This window comes from Alligator mississippiensis, chromosome 1 (genome assembly GCF_030867095.1).
Source record: "Alligator mississippiensis isolate rAllMis1 chromosome 1, rAllMis1, whole genome shotgun sequence".
Lineage (NCBI taxonomy): Eukaryota > Metazoa > Chordata > Crocodylia > Alligatoridae > Alligator > Alligator mississippiensis.
In genome coordinates, this window is record NC_081824.1 from 104137546 (window position 1) to 104156868 (window position 19323).

At 43.4% G+C, this 19323-nt stretch overlaps 1 protein-coding gene across 1 annotated transcript in view; it reads right to left on the reverse strand.

Moving 5' to 3' along the window:
• The window catches only part of MAN1A1 (mannosidase alpha class 1A member 1), a 246587-nt gene extending 232611 nt beyond the window's left edge, over positions 1-13976 (reverse strand). The window contains exon 1 of the mRNA XM_019479484.2: positions 13151-13976. Coding sequence (XP_019335029.2) covers positions 13151-13771 — 621 coding nt within the window. The 5' untranslated portion in view covers positions 13772-13976. The remainder of the gene's footprint in view (positions 1-13150) is intronic.
• Between the last annotated feature and the right edge of the window lie 5347 nt (positions 13977-19323).

Sequence of the window (19323 nt, forward strand, 5' to 3'; positions counted from 1 at the left end):
TTTATTTTCAAGAGTTAGGTTTCCTTCAGGTGTTCAGACATCCAAAAAACATCATTATCCACTCATGAAAATTTGGACCAAGGTAAGTAAGTGTACTCTAGCACAAGCATGAAATAGTTTTGTCCACTGTTCACCCAGTGACCCATACTCTACAAACAGGAGATTTATCAGAAACGAAAGTTATTAAAACTGAGTTGTATAGGTTTGTCAGTTTTATTGGTTATTCAATTAAGGGAATTGGTAACAAGTTTATAAAAAAAAGCAACACAACAGAAATGCATTCTAAATACATTTCAGTGCAATCAATGTAAAGCGTTATCACTAAAACAAAATTTGATTTTAGAGAAGCTCACTTTCTGTATTCTTCTCCTGCTTGCAACCCAACTTTACATTATTCAGAGGCAAATTAATTATGGTTTTCTTTGTTTTATAAAATCACAGCCATTCCAAGAAGTCTTAAGATGAGTACACTCTATAAAACTTAATATTGTCTATGCCTCTCAGCCTATACCTGAATATTCATTTTATACATATAGCCAAAGAGTGATGTGGAGTTTGTGAGTACAGTTTTATTTTCCTACAGCAGTTGGTCAAAAGGTTTGATCAGCATTTATTTGAGCTTACTAGAAAAACAAGAAAACTAATGGTTGATTCTAGAGTTTGAGAAAATAGCATAGAAGTCAGTTGAAGTCTTCTTGTAGGCTTGCAACATAATAAAAATACGGATGTTCATATTTACACAGAAATCACTAAGCAGTATAAAAGGGGTTACAGGTTATTGTCTAAGTTTCCTTCCCAGTCACTCCCATAGGTTCAATCTTCAAACACCATCTCAGCTTCAGAACATTTGAGCTGTAGATATCAGGGATATCAAACTGACCATAAGGCCAGATCTGGACCAAGGGGTTTAGTAGGCTGGATCCAGCCTAGGGCATTCAGTGGTGGCAGCTCTGGCCTGAGACATGTGACAGCTCCACCTCCTGCTAGTTCCTGTACCTCAATGGCAACTCTAGCTCCGGCACAGGGCTAGCATCACACAGCAGCAGTCCCAGTATAGGGCAATGATAGGAGCTGGTAGCCAAGGACCTGTGGCTGTTTGAACAGCAACAGGTCAAGCAGCCAGGGGGTGACCAGAGCTGTATCAACCCTCACTTATCCTCCTGGTGCCACTTGACCCCCTGCTCCAAGGTCCCAGTTTCTGCAGCAGGCCATGCTCCACCAAGCCATGCCACCTATCTTCCTGTGGTACACTGCAAGTCCACCCTGCTATCCCTCCCTCCATCATACTCACATAACCAAAACTGAAATGCTTCAAAAAAAATATGTAGTACAGGAATTCCTCATTATACATTGTCCTGGTTAACGTTTTGTTATTACATCGCTGATCTTTTTGAGAACATACTTGTTTAAAGTCATGCAATGTTCGGTTATAATGTTGTTTGGCCACCGCCTGCTAGTAGGTAACTACTGTGATGTAACTGGATTTGCTTAACATCATTTTGCTTAGTCGCATTTTTTCAAGAACATAACTACAACATTAAATGAGGAGTAGCTGTACGTCATTTGAAGAGGTACTATATTTTGGAGTTCAGTTACTTTTGGAATGTTATAAAAGGGCACAAATGTTTGTACAGCTAGCCTTTGAAACATTTCAGTTTTTACATTTGCCCACATCCCAAGAGATTCTGACAGAAGGGAGGACAGAGTAGCACCTTAGAGACCAATTGGTTCAGAAAAGCATAAACTTCTGACAAAGCACACTGCTGCCAATATGAAAGCTTATGCTTCTGAACTACTTAGTCTCTAAGGGTGTAATTACCATGCTCCAGCAGACTCCAGCATCTCTGCTGCCATTTTTTAAGTATGGAAATGCTAATACACAAGACAGCCTAGGCGCTTTAATCAGAGCAGCTCTTGGAGCCACTCTAATTAGAGTCCACCCCCTTCCCCCCACTCCCAGAGCACATGTATAAACACCCAATAATACACAATAAACTCCAGAGCAGTTTGTGCCAGAGTAAACTGCTCCTGAGTCCAGCATCTACATATGTGCCCAGGACAGCCATTTGAGCTGGGGCAAAGGAAGTCCTCAGCTGGCTGGGCTGACCAGGCACAATTTATGCCCTGGCACACTGCCTACATATGATTTCAGTGCAGTAAAGTACTCCGCCATAAGATAGTACTGTCCCCAGTAGCACTAGCCTCCGGCAGAGTTAATTAGATTACTGCACCCTAATATTAGCACATGAATAGACCGTGATGCTTTACTGTGGAGCCAATTAGTCTACTCCACAGTTAAATACACATGTAGATGTATCCTAAAGGTGTTACCCTGTCCTGCCTTCAGACTTATGTGACCAACTACCTCTCTCTACCCTAAAAGATGCAGAGCACTTCTTTCAGGTTAAGCCATTTCCTTCCTTAAAAGGAAAAAGAAAGAAAAAAAAATAATAGCCTCTGTGAAGCTTTGCTTTGAGAAGTATTAAAATATGTTCATGGAGGCTCTTTAAGAATCTCTGAGAAGATTAACTTTTTAAAAACGTGTTCTTTTGGGTCTGTAAGTCATTTCATCCCCCGGATTCTGAGTATGGCTTCACTAATCTTGCTACTTTATGCAAATATCAGTTGGGTTGCTGCTTATATTCAAACAACCTTACTTCTGAGGCAGCTTTTTTGACAAGCTCTTAACAGCAAGGAAGTACATTACTCTCAAGTGTTTTCACATTCTAGTACATCAGAACTGCATTTCCGCTGCTTAGTGAGCAGCAGATGAGGTTGTTACATGACCATGGAGCTCCTAAAACCATTATGTTGTTTACATCAACATCTACTCCTCTTCTTTTAGTTTAAGATAACTAACATAAAGCTACTTGGACCCAAAAACAAAATTTGAAGTGTAGTTCTCAGAATCACAGATGGGTGGAGAACTGTAACCACTGTAAAAAGCAGGCTTCCCCTCAGACAGAAGAACTGGGAAAGCTGTATTTCAGGAAACTATTCACAATTACTGATATTGGTACTGAAGAACAAAGCCAGAAAACAGAGAGTAGAATAAGGAAGAAAGAGCTGCATATGTACGTGCATTTTAAGTAATTTTACAATTGACATCTCTTTAAACAGCACATTTTCCAATACATTATTATGTTTCTTTGTGCCTTTTAAATTCCTGCATTCTTTTCACAGATTACTTCTAATTTCTTTGAAAGAAAGCAGCGCCAAAAGGAGGAAGTTCAAAAGACACAGGGGGTCCTTATATTATGTAGTTCACTAAGTGAAGGGAAAGTCTACAACTACCTATTTTTCCTTTTGAAGTGAAAATTTAACACCCACAGACTAATTCAAGGAAGAAATTATACTTGTCTAATGTACGCAATTTTCTTGCTGTTTTAAACAATGCTTTAATCAAAATCTATAAAGGTTTGAGATCGGACAAGTTTCATTTACTAAGCAGTAAAAAAAGCATCCTTCAGTATGTAAATTACATAAAGCATATTAAAAAAGAAAAAAAATAGAGAAAAGGATGAGTACCAGGTATATCATCTTTTATGCAACTTTTTCTCTTTCTGCTTTAATTCTGTAAACAGATACAAGTTAATGTGCCTACCATAAATGCAAACAGAAGATATGCCTTTGAGCAATTCAACTGTGAAGAAACTTGCTCTTACTTAAATTGTAACCTTTATTTCCATCCAACTTCAGAGGGTGGTTGATTCTTCTGAAGGAATTTTTGAAAAGCATGTAGAAGCCTTTTTATGGCCAAGAGACATTCTAAGTCATTATCTCAATCCTGCTGTAGCATCTCTCTGACCCTCCCCTTAACATTTTCTTGCATCTTTTATACCCTGACTCTTGATTCTTCTGCCATTTCTTATTAGATTTCTGTGTTGAGAGAATTAAGACTTTTTTGAAGTCAAACTTTCATTTGCTACACATTTTAGAAATTATTTGTATCTTGGCTTTAAGGGAGAGTGAGAAGAGAAACAAAAGTAAAAGTTTGTAACTACCTTTGTAGAAGAGGTCACCAACCTTGACCAACTTAAATAGATGGAAAACAATTATTAAGCAATTAATAATTGCTTAATAATTAAGCAAACTTTTTCAGGTTCAATAACAAAGGTTTACAAAAAAGCAAGAGGTTTTTTTGTAAAACCTCTTGTTTAAATAATTTTAAAAAAGCAAGAGGTGTTTTGTAAACCTTGTATAAGGTTTTTTTTACCCTGGGATCTCTGGGGCCAAGGCAGCAGTGTGGGAAACACCTGCATGTGGCTTTTACATTTAAAATGAGGTTACCAGGTCAAATGCATCACAGTTCTTCCTTAAACTGGAGGAAGCAAAAAGCAAACCACTTAAGAGCACAATGCACCACATTACATGGCAGTATTTTTCAAGTCTTTCTAGAAACAGCATGCCTATCAATCATAGAGTGCAAGTGGCTGTAATGAAGTTAAATTTCTTCCACAAGGAGGTCTGTCAAAAATTTTGACTGATCTGCCTTTCATAGTAGGTGCTATACCCTTATATTTAACGTCTATTCAAACTCTCCCTGACAATTTCTCCCATGCCAATTTTGCTGCCCTAGTAGTGGATTTCAAAGTAAAGGGTTGAGTAAAGTTTGAGTTCTGCCTCTCTGCCCTTCAATTTATACACAGCACAGAATTACAGCCTACAGTCGATGCACTCTCCAACACTGTGATTTACTCTTCTCCTTCACGATAAGTGAATATTAAATACAAAGCCATGAGATCATAATCTCTGCCAAGATGCCAGAGACATTCCTTTCTTCCCTTGCCTTGTTACTTTCACTAAAAATGCTCTTGTGCTTGGAATTTTTGTTTTGCTTCCACCTGTGAATTTACAAAGTTCTTTAAACAATTCAGGCGAGTCACTGTTGCTTTGCAACAAGCACTTTTCACAGAATATTTAGACTCTTTTGCTCTCACAACTCTCAGGAGCTTGTTATTTGAACGGCTAAGCTAGTCTTGAACTAAACTCTCAACAATGAACCTAACTGGTCAGAAAGCGTTCAAATGAGGAGTGGCGTAATGAAATTAGTCCGCACATAGTTAGAGATGTTATGCCAAAAAATGTGATCTATATCAAGGCATGGGGCTATTTTTTAGTCTTGATATAGCTTCTGGCTTTGTATTCAAGAAGAGAAAGAGTTGATGAGGAAGTTTTTCAAGTGTCAGTGCTCCATACAAAGTATATATTTATCTATGATTTTTATACCCAAGACCTAAGAATATAAGTGTACTTTAATTTTTAGTATACTAAGTATACTATGATTAGGTTAAAGCTACCATTCAAGAGCTAATAGACATATGAAGGATTTTGACACACTAGACTAAATAAACCTCATACATTTAGAGCTAAAACCGAAGGCGGTTTGGACATGGTTGATACTCAAATGGGTAGGACTTCTAAACATCTTGCTTTAGCTGATGGCCTAAGCTGGTAGAAAGCATTGAATTAGGTTTCCTGAAATGAGAACTAGAGATTAATCGAAAAACTCCAGAAGAATGGGAGTAAGAGTTAAACAGCTTAGAATATAGTTGTATGAAAGACACCAAGATAAAGTGTTGCCCAACTGTGAGGATAGGTGGCAGTGAAACCCTAAGATACACATATTACAGAGGAAAAATTCTAATAACATAAAAGCAATGTAGAAGACATTTAAAAAAACAGACTAGTCCGTAAGAACTCACCTCAGCTTTGACTCCTGGGAAAAACTAGATGGCATTACCAGAATACAGAGTACCATACATTTCTGAAGTATCTTAAGACAGTCTATACATTTTTTTAAACTATTGCATAAGAAACATACTGCCAGTAGCCACCATCTGACTGCTTTGTGATATTCATGCCCTCTACTTCTTTGCATCAGAAGTCTTTTCAAAATACAAGCCTTTTTAAAATGTATGCAAGAACCATGCTTGTGTGTTTGGCTGAAATAAACACCACATTAAAAATCCTGTCTGTATCAGACAGCATTTAATTACAGAAAGCCACTGCACAACACTTTGGAGAGACAGAAAAGCAAGGAATGGACTAGAGATGTTTGCAAATGGATTACAGGGGATAACTTCCCTGGGGTCCAATCTTTACTAAGGCAGTCAGAAATTCTGTTTAAGCATTATTTTACTCTATGCTCATAAGCACATGCTTCTCTTTCCACTGGTTATTTTTGAATTTGTGCTAACTTATTATTGAGTCCTACTGACACGTGCCCTCTTGATTTCATTGCATAAGACTATCCTAATGGAAAAGAATAAGGTTGAAACCCCAACATATTTGAAAGCTCAGAAATTCCTGAATGGAGACTGTATATTTCAGCCTTGTTTTGGCCCCTTTTAATTATACATTATGATAAATGTGTGTGTGTTTTCAATTGTGCAATCCTATGCTGTTTCCCAGCTATAGGACTCCTGTCTCATTTAATGCAAAGATTGAGTGTTAAGGGAATGAATTTGCTCTCTGCAGAATCTAAATAGGTATGAAAACTAAGACACACTGAATGAGGCAAAGTTGCAGGTAGAGAATGCAGTTTAGAGACAGCTGAACAGTGCTATATGACCTAACAGGATTCTGAGCAAGTCGCCTAAACTAGTTTTTACCAGTGCCCTCCCCTGCCCCCCCCCCCTTCCTTTTTCTGGGTGGCCAACTTAAGACAATTGGTTCTGACTGGCAAAACTACAGTTGCAGCTCTGCGTCCACAGAAATCAATGGGAGGTGCACACTGAACCCTTAAAACAAAGAGATAAGAGCCATTCAACTCTGGCATCTTATGCTGGGCACCTAAAATTACCAGCTACCTTTAAGAATCTTAAATCAATGATGTGGGAATAATACCATCTCAGTTTGCAAGCATTTTGTGAAAACATATTTTCAATTATTTGTGAAGCCCTTGGATACTACAGTGAATATTCTAAAAGTCCTTAAAAGAAACATACCAATTCAACATTAATCTCAAGATTTAAAGATAGTAAGCACATCTCCACGAGACATTTACTGTGCAGTTGACTAATTAGCTGTGCAATAAACATCTTGGCACCCCTAGTAGACTGAAGTAAACACGCACCCCTATTAGACTGGAGTAAACTAATTCCACAGCAAGACAGTACTTGTAAATACAAGCACTATCCTGCTGTTGAGTAAAACATTCTGCAGCAGCGCACATGTAGATGCTGGAGAGGCTGGGTGGAGCACAAAGGTGCTTCAGTGCAGAGGCTGCTTGCAAGCTTCCTCCACACCTGTGTCCCAGCACACTTGTGTCCCAGCCAACCCATCCCTGGCTCAGCCTGCTGTAATCCTGGGCACACGTGCAGATGTGCACCCAGCAGCAATAGGCTTTGGAGCAATAAGCCCTGGAGTTTATTGCTATACATTAATAGGTTTGTGTAGATGCACCAAGTATGCAGTAACTACAGTGCCACATATCAAACAGAAAATGTGGAGCAGGTACCTATTCAGAGAATGCTGTTCTATCAGTGCTTTCAAACAGGCAAGTGTCCTCTGGGGAAAAACAAAATGGTTTGAGAGCACACAGGTAAAATCTGTTCTATAAAACAAACGTACTCTGGAGACAAATTAAAGTTACAGGGCACTGATAACTAACTGTACCACTTTTTAACTTCAATATTGCTAAGCATTTGAGGACATTTTGTACCTTTTTTTTCCTTCTTAAGGAAGCTGAAAAGTATGGGACAATACTGAGGGCCAACAGGTTAGCAGAAGGGCTAGAACAAGAGTTGGTTGAAGACAGTGTAATTTGCAAATAATTAACTTTTCTCATTTTGCTTAAAATTTCACAAGCCTTATTTTGTTACAGTTCAACAATGAGGTCTGTTTAGGTTTTGCTGGTATCTTATTTTGGTGGTGGAAAATAACAGGTACTGTGTCTTTTTTCCTCCTAAAAAGGAAAAGGAAAGAGACTTAAAAATAAGAGAAGGAGAGTAGAATCTCTCCTACCAAAATAGTAAAAACAAAACAAAAACAAAACCTGTCAAGTTCTTGTTTAAAATGTATCAAAGAATTTTTGAGAAATCAGAGTACTTTCATGAACACTCATGTCAGAACTGTACCTGGTCAGATAATTTCAGTCACCACAGCCTTTAGATCTATAGCACTGACCTCCATCACTTGAGCTGATAAAATATCTGAGCGGCGACAGGTTCTCTTTTTGGGAGAAGGAAAAACCACAAGAAACTTCTGTCTGCAACCCACTGGTAGAGGATTCTTGGGAATTGCTGGGTTCCTTTCCATGTTCTGGAGGGAATTTGTCACTACTTAAACAAAAGGCCAGAATGGTTTTTGGGGGGTGTTATCTTTTACAGGACTAACCATACAGTTAGGAGTTAAGTCTGATAAGTCTTTGGCCATGCACTACCCCTCCTCCAGGTGCACCCAAAAGCTTGTCAAATTAATCTCCCAACTACAGGGTTGGTCCAACAAAAGATAACATACAAAAGAAAAAGCTTTCCTCCTCTTGTACATTTCCTGGACCATCACAGGTACAACACTCCCACCTTCCTGTCTACAGACACTTCTCCTACCTCTGCCCTGTAACATGACTTTTCCAGTCTGTCCCCAAGCCTTACTCCTCCTTTTCTATGTTCTTTCTGTGTTTTGCCTGAAAAGGAGATTGAGAGCAAAGACTTCCCTGGTTTTAAATCTGCTGCCCAGCTTACAGAAGCACTTAGCAGCCAAGACCAATCACTACATAGATCATTCCACTCAAACTCGGATGGAAGCATGTTCAGTATCATTGTTCCCATTTTTACACGGGCAAGCAACAGAGCAGTAATAGAACTGAGGCCTCTAAGTCACAGTTCACTAGATAATGTACCTAACTCCATTGTGGTCTAGTATCTAACAGAACTCTAGGCATGTGCAAATAACAATCTTCAGAAACAATTCTTACAAATTTGGAGGAGGCTTTTCCTGGTGATAGTAGAAGAATTATCTGACCCTATCACTGCCAGACTTCAAGTCCCTGCTCCAAAGCACAGAAGCACTAAACCTTCTCAAATAAAGCTGCTGTTGCTGCTTAAAAAAACAAAAGCAACAAACAAACAAACAAAAAACCCTTTTACAAGTTGTATTTCTCCTCTGCTTTCATTCCCACAAGGAGCAGGTCATTTTTTGCTCAAACTTTCTCCAAAGCATACAGTTGGAGGTAGATACCTGGAGCACAAATACCAACCCAACCAGTTAAAATTCAATGAGTAATAAGTGATTAAAGATAATTTTTATAATAGGAAGTACTGGGCATATTTAAATATAAATAGTGCTTCCACCTCCACTAACAATGCTAATCTGTAATCCATCATCTGAATATAAAGAGTAAGATCACAGTAATATATTAGTATTTGGCCTTTGAGTTTGTACTTCCGATTTACAACTAGAGAATTCTTGCATGCTAAGGGCGTGGGATTCAAAACACAGAGAAATGTTTATTATGCAAACAAACCAGTTTAAAGTGATTGTAATGTAAGCAATACATGTACATCTTTTGTACACCCTACTAGCCTATTTCAACTGTGACCCGATGTTCTCACTCCTCTACTTTTCCATGTATTTTTATATAATCGTAGATTTAGAGGCTAGATCAAGCTCAAGATTAGTTCTGAAATTGAGGGTAAGGGTCTGTTTGTTAACGTCTGTCACATTTCCTTCTGCAAAGAAAGCATGCAATAGAAAAAACTGAAGTTTTTAAAACTGGAAAGATTCTCTCAGTTATAGCTCCATACTGTTTGATATGGCAGAGAGAGAGAGAGAGAGAGAGAATGTTTCCTTAAACACACAATGTCACTTTCCTAGCATCATGTAATCAAAAACTACTGTAGTGCATAATCAGAAAGTTTTAAAAGTTTCAGAGGTTTAGTGTAAACTCTCTCAATATTGCAAAACTGGAAGTATATACAAGGATACTTGCTGAAAGGAGGGTTTTTACCCTTCTGAGAGCAGCTCACTCTAGTGGAAACGTTAGTCTGACTCCTTGGTACACCTCAAGTGCTCAAGAAACAGCTCCATAATACTCATGGTAGAAGTACTTGCTTGAGGGTAAAGCTTGGCACTTTAATTGAGATTTTCTTCAGTTTGTGTTTAAGAGAAACTATGCGTTACATTTCTTTTCACTTTTTTCCAAGTTGTGTTTCAAAACTAGATTTCGAAGTCCCCTGCATGTTATCTTGTAGGCATGTTAAGATGCCATAAATTTAAAAAATAATACATATAAGAGACTGGAAGAAGAAGGGGGAAAAAAGTAAAAAATGAAAAACAAGATATGAAATGGGTGACTAAGGGAAAAAAATAAAAAAATGGAATGACTGTTTTTCAGGGGAGCATGTTATTTTTGCAGCCTGAATTCCAGGTGAAGTCAACAGAAAATTAAGTTCAGATATCCAATTCAGAGGTACTAAAACTACCCTTTAGGGCATTTACAATTTTGGGATCTAAAGATTAGATATGTCCAGGAAATCAAGAGAAACTGAACCTGGAAATAATATTCTAAGTCTCTGTCATTTCCTTTGTCCACTCTGATAAAAAAGCCTAATCAGGAAACAGCCTAAGGCAGAAGGGATATGAACACAAAAACATGCAGAAACCTGTGTTTTAGTATACATTAAAGAACTGTACTGTTAAATAATTTAGAATAGTCTAGTTTTCACATTATGAGGCTAAAAACAAGACTGCAAAGTTATACCTTCTTCCCTCTGTGTTCCTACTTCATTTGTATGCACTTGTTGAGCATCCCAATTTCATTACAGAAGAGGCAGTGCTTCCTACCAAGAACATAACAAAACAGATCTCTATGCCTAGCTGGGGTCTTTTGATGTTACCACAAATTTTAAATAATTATTTTTAAATGGATAAATCAAATCTCTTTATTAAATACAGCTGTTGCTACCATTTCTTTGCCCAGCGATTCCTGCAGTTGGTGCAGGGATGCTTCACGATTGCCAATGGAAAAGATAGTCCCTTGCATTCATTCCCTATTAAGATGTGGTCCACATTATGAAAGAGCAAGAGAATTCATCCCTGAAGTCTCAGTGCATTGCCAGTGATTACTTATAACTGCACAATCTGCTTACATAAGTTAAATTGATAGAGGACTCCATAGTACGGATCACAATTTAAAAGACCTGCACGAGCTTATCATCATCTGGGGTTCTAAATCCTGCTAACATCCATTTTTCTTACTGTTATGCATTATAACTGTTATGCATTTTTTCTACTGCTTTGCATTATAAACATAAAACATCCATTGTAACAGCATTGAGGATTTTTCATAAATGTATGAACATTCAGGGTTAAAGCTATAATTACCACCTTATCTCCATCAGTACAGAAAACTGTACATGTACTAAATATGTCATGAACTCAACCTCTAGAACTACCAGCTTTACATGTTTATTTGACCATTTTAATAACAGTACCAGCAACTTGTAGTAGGGCAAAATACAAATTAAAAGGGGCCTGTCAAGTGATGCTCATGACAATCTTCAGTTGAACAGCATAAACTTCTCAGGCTAAAAGCTTTTAAATGTTTCTGAACCAATACAGACCAGTCTGACTAATATATTTTGGCAACTTCCTATGAGATTCTCTTTGTAGATTTCACCACTCCATGCTATAAATGTCAACTTTTTTTTCCAAATGCTCTCACACTTTAGAAGAGAACATTATATTTATACAGCTTGGCCAATATATGTTTGAGTGATTATTGCAGTAAGTATGCTGTACCCTGTCTGAAATGTTGTGGAAGAGATCGAGAAGCTCAGGCATCTGTCATACCTCTCAGTGCAGTTTTTATGCTAGATGCAGCAATTAGCACAGGACAGGACAGAATAAACTTCCTTCCTAAATATTCAGGCAGGGAGAGAAGGGAAAAAACCCACCCTCCTAAATGCAAAGGCACAGCATGAACGGGAAGTTGTGCGCTCACCGCCCAGCCCGTAGCTCTGAACACAACTGCTACCACCCAGACCCAGCCTAGATGAGATGGCATTTCCATCCACCTCCACCCCCTTCCACTTTTCAAGAGGAATTCCCTGCTCAGGAAGGATCAGGTGCCTACAGCAGCAGCAGAGAAGACAAGAGTGTTGGCAGGGGAGCCTAAATGCATTTGGAAGAGCTTTCACTTTAGGACTGGAAGCGGTTTCATTTCCCCCTACACCCCAGAAGCTCTTTCCTCCAGGGTCCCCCACAGCCTAATTCTGCTAACATCTTGCTAGGATCAGCAAGAAGGCTGAGAAGATAAATCCCTTCTGGTCCTCTTATCTGTTCAGTTCAGCCTCTTAAACACCCTCCGTTGGGCAAGCTATAATGGGACAAGGCACAAGGGTTTTCTGATCCATAAGCACAGAACTTCACGGGGTGATCCCTGGCCTGGAGCAGGGCAGTGAACTTAGTGCCTTTCCCAAGTGCCCTCAGGATGAAGGTGGGCACAGAAAGCTGGGATGAGGGCGAAGGGTAGAGAAGCAAAAGGGGAGTAGTAGGTAAGATAGGAGGGGAAGTGAGGAAGGGAAACTGAGTGGATGGCCACGCACTAAACGGACTTCCCAGACCACAGAAGGGACTGAGGGAATTGGGGGGGGATAAGCCACCCAGGTGATTCATGAGCAAAGCATTGCCTTTCCACTCCAGTGCCTGGTTCCCTCCTATGAAATCTCACTCCAGCCTCCACCCTCAGGGGGCTTTCCTAGGCCTCTCCCCAGGCAGCCCACCCTGCAGGCCAGGGGGCTCTCCCCAAGCTGCATGTGCAGAGCTGGACAGCTGCAGAGCACCTGGCAGCTCCACACCACATTAAGTTTCCAGGAAGAGAGAGGGGGAAGGGCAGGGAAACCACATGTGTGTGTGTGGGGAGGGATGTAAGGGTATGAGGGTACGTGTGCACGGAGGTGCGGAGGTGTAAATGTGTGTGTGCATGGGGATGTGTATCTGTGTGTGCGCGCATGGGGCTCTACTCGGTGTGTGTGCACATGGGGGTGTGTATGTGTGTTGGGGGGTGCATGGGGGTGTCTGTGCATGGAGGGGTATGCACGGCAGGGTGTGGATGTGTGCATGAGGGAGTGCGTGCACGGAGAGATGTATCTGCGTGTATGGAGGGGTGTCTGGATGTGTGTGCGCGCGCGCGCGGGTCACGCACCTCTCGGATCTTGGCCCGCTGGCGGCGCACAGCGGGCTCGGCCGGCTCGCGCCCCGCGGCCCCGACGGGCTGGCGGAAGAGCCGTGGGGGCAGCCCGGCGGCGCCCGCCTCCTTCCCGCCGCTACTGCCCCGCGCGTCCTGCGCCAGCCGCTCCTTGTCCCGGCGGATGTCCCGGCGGATCTCCTCGGGCAGCTTTTGCAGCGTCTCCTTGGCTTCGCGCAGCGCGCGCTCGTGGTCCTCGCGGATCTTGGCCAAGTTGGCTGCCGCCGCCGCCTCGCTGGCCCCTGCCCCGCTGCTGCCGCCCCCGGGCTGCGGCGGGGCGCGCTGCTCCGAGCCGGGCGGCGGCGGCGGCTGCAGGGCGGCGGAGTGGAAGAAGACGCCGCTGAGCAGCTTGGAGGAGTCGGGCAGGAAGAAGATGGCCCCGAAGCAGAGGGTGATGAAGGCGCTGAAGACCAGCAGCAGCACGAACTTCTCCGTCAGGCGGAACGCGCCGGGGCCCGCCGCCTTCCTGCCGCCGCCGCCCGCGCCGCCGCCGCCGCCGCCCGCGCCACCGCCGCCGCCCAGGGGCCCGCCGGGGCCCGCCGCGCTGCCGAACAGCGGCAGGAGGCTCACGGCGGGCATCGCGCCTGCCGCGCGCCGCTGCTGCCCGAGCAAACTTTCCCCGGCTGCGGCTGCAGCGACGGGAACTTTGCTCCGCTCCGCTGCCGGGGCGGTGTCAGCTACTGCTGCTGCCGCCGCCCATTGCTGCTGCCGCTACCTTCCCGCCTCCGCGCCCGACTGCTGGGCGAGCGCCGGGCACGGGCAGGCTGAGCGCGGGGGGCCGGGGCGGGACAGCACCGCCGGCCCAATGGCAGGGCGGCCGGGGAGCCCCGCCGGGAAGGGGGCGGGGGGCGGTGCTTGGGTGTTGACGCGGGGCGGGGAAGCACCGGGCGGCACTCGTGGCAGCGCGCTCCCTCTCGAGCCAGGGCCCCGCGGCGCTTTGTGACGTCTGCGCCGCCGCTGCCCCGCTCCCGCGGCCCCTCTCCTCCACCACCCCACACCCTGCCCCTCCCTTCGCACCCTCTTGCCCTGCTCTTCATCCTTCCCTCACGCCCCTGCCCTCTCCTGACATCCTCAACACCCCTGCCCTGCTCCTCACACCCTTGCCCCACTCCTCACACTTCCCTCACACCCCTGCCTCTCCCCTCACTGCCTCTTGCCTTGCTCCACACACCCCGGCCTTTCTCCCACCCGTGCTCGCCCCCCTCCCCCACTCCTCACACCCCCCTCAGCCTTCTCATCTCTCTTCTCACACCCCTGCCCCTCTCCTCATACCCTCTTGCCCTGCCCCTCACACTTCCCTCACACCCCTGCCCTCTCCTGAGGCCCTTGCCCCTCCCCTCACACCTTCTTAACACCCCTGCCCTGCTCCTCACACCTTTGCCCCACTCCTCACACTGCCCTCACACCCCTGCCCTGCTCCTCACACTACTCTCCCACCCGGCTTCACATCTCTGGTCCACTCCTCACACTCCAAGGTGAAAGGAGCCCCCTCCACCCTCCTTTCCCCCTTAGGGTTGGAAGGGATCTCAGGAGGGTGCATCTAGTCCACCCCCCCACCCTGCTCAAAGCAGGACCAGCCCCAACTAGATGATCCCAGCCAGGGCTTTGTTAAACTGGGCCTTAAAAACTCTCCAAGGACAACTCTTCTGGCAACGCTCTTAGAAAAGCTACCCCACAGCCCACCCCAGCTGGAGTTCGTTCAGTTGGTCGCTGAACAAGACCAGAGGTTTCTATAAGCGTCAGTGGTCTTATAAAGACCCTTGCAGAGCTGTGTCTGAGTAGGGGCCTTGTAAGGGCAAGAGACCACTGGGGGGGTCTGGCATGTCCTCCCTTTTGTATGGTGTCAGGTATCAACTTCCAAACCTGTGAGCCACTGTCTGGTGTTATTGCTCACCCTGCTGCCCCATCTGGGCATTTGTAAAGAATGCATCTTTTGATGACATGCTGCACTGTTTGCTGGACACCCTGTTCACACCAGGGGCTGCCCATGATGTTCATCTTACGAAGTATTGTTTTGAAGCACCTGTATCCAGATCTTTGTCTGTTCAGCTTGACCCACACTTCTCTGGCAAGGTCATACCCATTGGGGGACTCATTTGGTGTTGGTATAAAGCACTGTAGGAAAAGACTTGACCTTTTCCCAGAGTGGGTGATGTGTTGCCTTCCATGAATAGCTGTAGGGAAACCAAAAGTTACTATCAAGGAAATCAGGCTTTTGATTTTTCAGGCTTGCACATGCCCCCTAGGCTCCCCTGTGGGGAAACCTGCCCCCCTTCCATTTTACTTTCTTTCCTCTATTTTCCCCACCTTCTGAGGAAAGCCTAGATTTGTTTTGAGGGGGGTGAAACAATTTCTAAGAACACACACTACTTATAAGGCTTTGCCATTCATGCCAAAGCACAAATTAGGAAATAACCGAGGCTGACTCAGAGACATGCAGCATATAGATTTGATCCCATATCTGTGCAAAAAATTTCTACCTGACACATCAAGTTTAAAATGGATCGTCTTGCCTTCGGCTTTCAAACCCAAAGCCCAGGAAAAGATGGTGGTGTGTGATCAGCAGGAAGACCAACAGAGAGCGTACAAAATGTTTGGAGGCTACAACCCCTTTCCTGGAGAAAAGGTTAGCCTGCGCTTCCTATGGAAAAGTGATCTGTGGCTCACACCTGTTAAAAGCAGCTGTGAACTCATTTTAGTCTCCCAGCTGAAAGCTGAATGCCCATAATCCACAAGAAAAACAAAGTACCCAGGATGTGGGGGGGGGGGGGGGGGGAGGGGAGGGGAGCGGACTTTAGTTTGCAATAAAAAGTGGAAAAGAGCGTGTACTTTAACAAAGCCAACTTGTATTACACTTCAGGGGACAGTTTTTTTCAGCATTTGCTTAACTCTACTTTCAATGAAATTAGGTGTTTTACCATTGTGCCTAACAGCAGCAGAGGAGGAGCAAGGCTGAGTGGTTTGGAAAACTACTTTGAAAACCATTCATTCTTAAACCATTAGAATAGGTCATGGATTGATTTGGAACAGAAAGTTCTGCACAAATACTGGAGTTGGTCACACAGCCATGATCTGACAGGGGTGCCAATAAATGATTGCATAAAGTTGCAGGATCATACCTCAAGAGTTATGCACCCATGCCACCACCCAGTGATCACTTATTTGTTATTTTAAATGATAGTTTTCTAAGTGTAAAAACAATACCATTACAAACTAATCCTTATACTGAATATTGAACCCCACTAAATATTTGCTATTTATGTCTCAGATCAAATCCTGACCATTACACCAAGAATAAACTGGGTAGGACTGGAGAATCTAGCTTGCTTTATAAGGTAGTTATAATTCATATTTAAAAAACAGAAACAAATATTTTATATAGAAGCTGAGAGGTAGTTGATTTGTAAGGAAGATTCTTAAAGTGTTAGCAAACACACCCAGTGTTTACATCACTGTGCATGTGTACTTTGCACAGGTTGCCTTCAATACCCATTGTGACTTCTGTGGTAATGCATGAAGGCAGAAGTTATTGCTGGAACAGTTATCATACCATTATACTCTGATGCAATTCCTTTGGCTGTTTTATTTTTCATAGCATTTCTATTAGGCCCAAATCCTGCAAACATGTACTTGTGTAAGTAACTTTCACATACTTCAGTGGGACTACTCTCCTGATGGTAAATTACTCACATGCATAATTGTTCACAGAGCCAAGCCTGCAGAGATTAAAATGATCAAAGGATGTTTCACAGCAGTACTGGAAATAGTTTTTGACCCAAACACAAGTTCTGGTGATTTCCTTAAGTATGTAGTATTAGGCACAATGCAGAGCCTTATTTATAACGCATCTCAAAGAGCAGTTAGATGCAAGGAGTGGGTGAGAGGGGACCTCTGAAATACAGGCCTTGGAATTAGAAGCATATACTTAGTGTCAGTTTCCAGGTGTTTCAAATGGGACATGCAAAACTCCAGTTACCACTTATGAAAATGTAGGGCCAAATCATCAGAATAAAGCATGCTCAGTTAAAGTATGATGTTTCTCATGTGAAATGCAATGAAATCATAACTTCACCCATGAATACTTTCCTTGCATATTCAGACCAGAATTTTTATTTGAATTTAGAGCATTGTTTTCTTTACTGGGTCCAGTCCCGCAACTGAGGGTTTGTCTACACTAGAAAAGCTTCTGTCATTTTAAATAAAGCATGGGTATACCAACATAGCCCCCTAGTGGAGCATGCTGACAGGAGTTTTGCTATGGATAAACAGCCAACATAGCTTAGGCTTTCCTCAGCATAGCACTTTTGTTTTCAGAATATCTATGTTGGGTAGGGGTGTAATTTTTTTTCCATTTTGTTTTTCACATCCCTACATAGCTACGCTACCAAAGCCTTGTAGGGCAGATCTGGTCCAACTCTGGGCAGGCAAATGCCACTGTCTTTGTAGAGTCAATAACAGGATCAGGGCCTAGGAATCCAAATTGCCCATTTTGAGTCTTCCCTCAGAGTTCAGATATTTAAAAATGAAGCAAATAATAGGCAATGTGAGGGAAAGGAAGTCATCATCAGTGAAGAGGATGATCTTCTATATTCAATTTAAAAATGTACTGAATGAAAGGTTTGGAAAAAATCTCTATAGAATTAATTATAAAGCTATTAATTTTACTTTTGAACTTCCTCTACCAACTACTTCACACCTGGAGATGTTCTAGCCTTGGATTTTGAAATCATTTTTATTTCTATAAATTTGTCTAGTGACAGTCTGAATTTAGGTAACTAGGACAATTATGAGATACAGTATAGAGCAGGTATCAACAGTGACCCTCAGTGCCTGTTATCTTCTCTGTCTGAGTCAGAGATTGTTATTTTTCCACACCAATGAGGAACTTGTAGCAGCTCTTCATGCCCTTATCACCTCCATGTTGGATTGCTCTAGTAAGTTCCAGTTAAGGGTGCCTTTGAAGACTACTTCGCAGTTTCAGCTAAAGCAAAATACAGCTATTCTGTCCTAGATTTACAATGGGATTTAGGTGTGGCAATGCTAAACCTAACTTTGTGGCTCAGACATTAAAGACGGAGATCACTGGGCACTGGAGTGGAACTTAGTTAGGTTTTTTGGAATGAGATTCACACTAGATAGCATGCTAAATGCCTAAACCAGCCAAAAGGAAATCTTGTGTGAAATCTTGCCTCACTTCCAGACTTGGACACCCAACTCAAGGTTGCAGCATTCAGCATAGGGTGGTCATTCGTCCAGTTTTATAGAGGACAGTCCAGTTTTCTGGTCCTCTGTCCTCTATTGATCTGAAACCAGACTCCTTTATATCCTCTATTTTTCACTGCTTGGCCCCCTCCGCCCCCACCGCTGACACTACCACAGCCGCCTGTGGGAGCTCGCCGCCGTCATGCCCCCGCCGTTGACACCGCTGCCGCCACCTGCGGGAACTCGCCATGCCCCCCCGCAGCCTTGGGAGGCATGCAACATTCATGGTGGTGGGGACAGATGCACCTGTCCTCTATTCTTGAGGTACCTCGATGGCCACCCTAGTTCACCACCTATACATAACTTGAAATTTGCAGCCTGAAAACTATTCATGTAATTAGGCACTTAATTTGTCTCTTTGGATATAGGAAACTGGCTCAGTTTTTGAAACCACATCCAAAAAAGAAGGAAAAGGACAGACCCACTTTCTTTTTATATAATAGGACAGGGGTCGGCAACCCCTAGGATGCATACCAAGTGTGACGGGTTCACGGCTTTTCCCTAGCAAGCCCAGCTTGGAGAAGGACGCTTCAGATTGGTGGAATATTTCCACCAATCAGGTAACAGCTGTAAGGGGTTTGCCTTGACCCTGCTGGGGCAGGGTGGGTGAGGAGCCCCTGGACCTGATTGAAGACTGCATTTTGCAGGTCCAGCAGACTTCAGGGGCAGGGCCTCCGGTATAAGCCCAGCGTGCTAAGCATGCTGGGCAAAGGCAATGAGGGATGTTGGAGAGGGAAGAGCCTCCACCAGGATCCCTTCTTCGCCCCAGCAATGCGCATATTGGCTCACAGGGCTCAGGCTCTGGGAGTCGCGTCAAGGCAGCTTGAGCCTGCATCCCTAGCAGGAGGCCAGCTGAAGCAGCGTGCAGG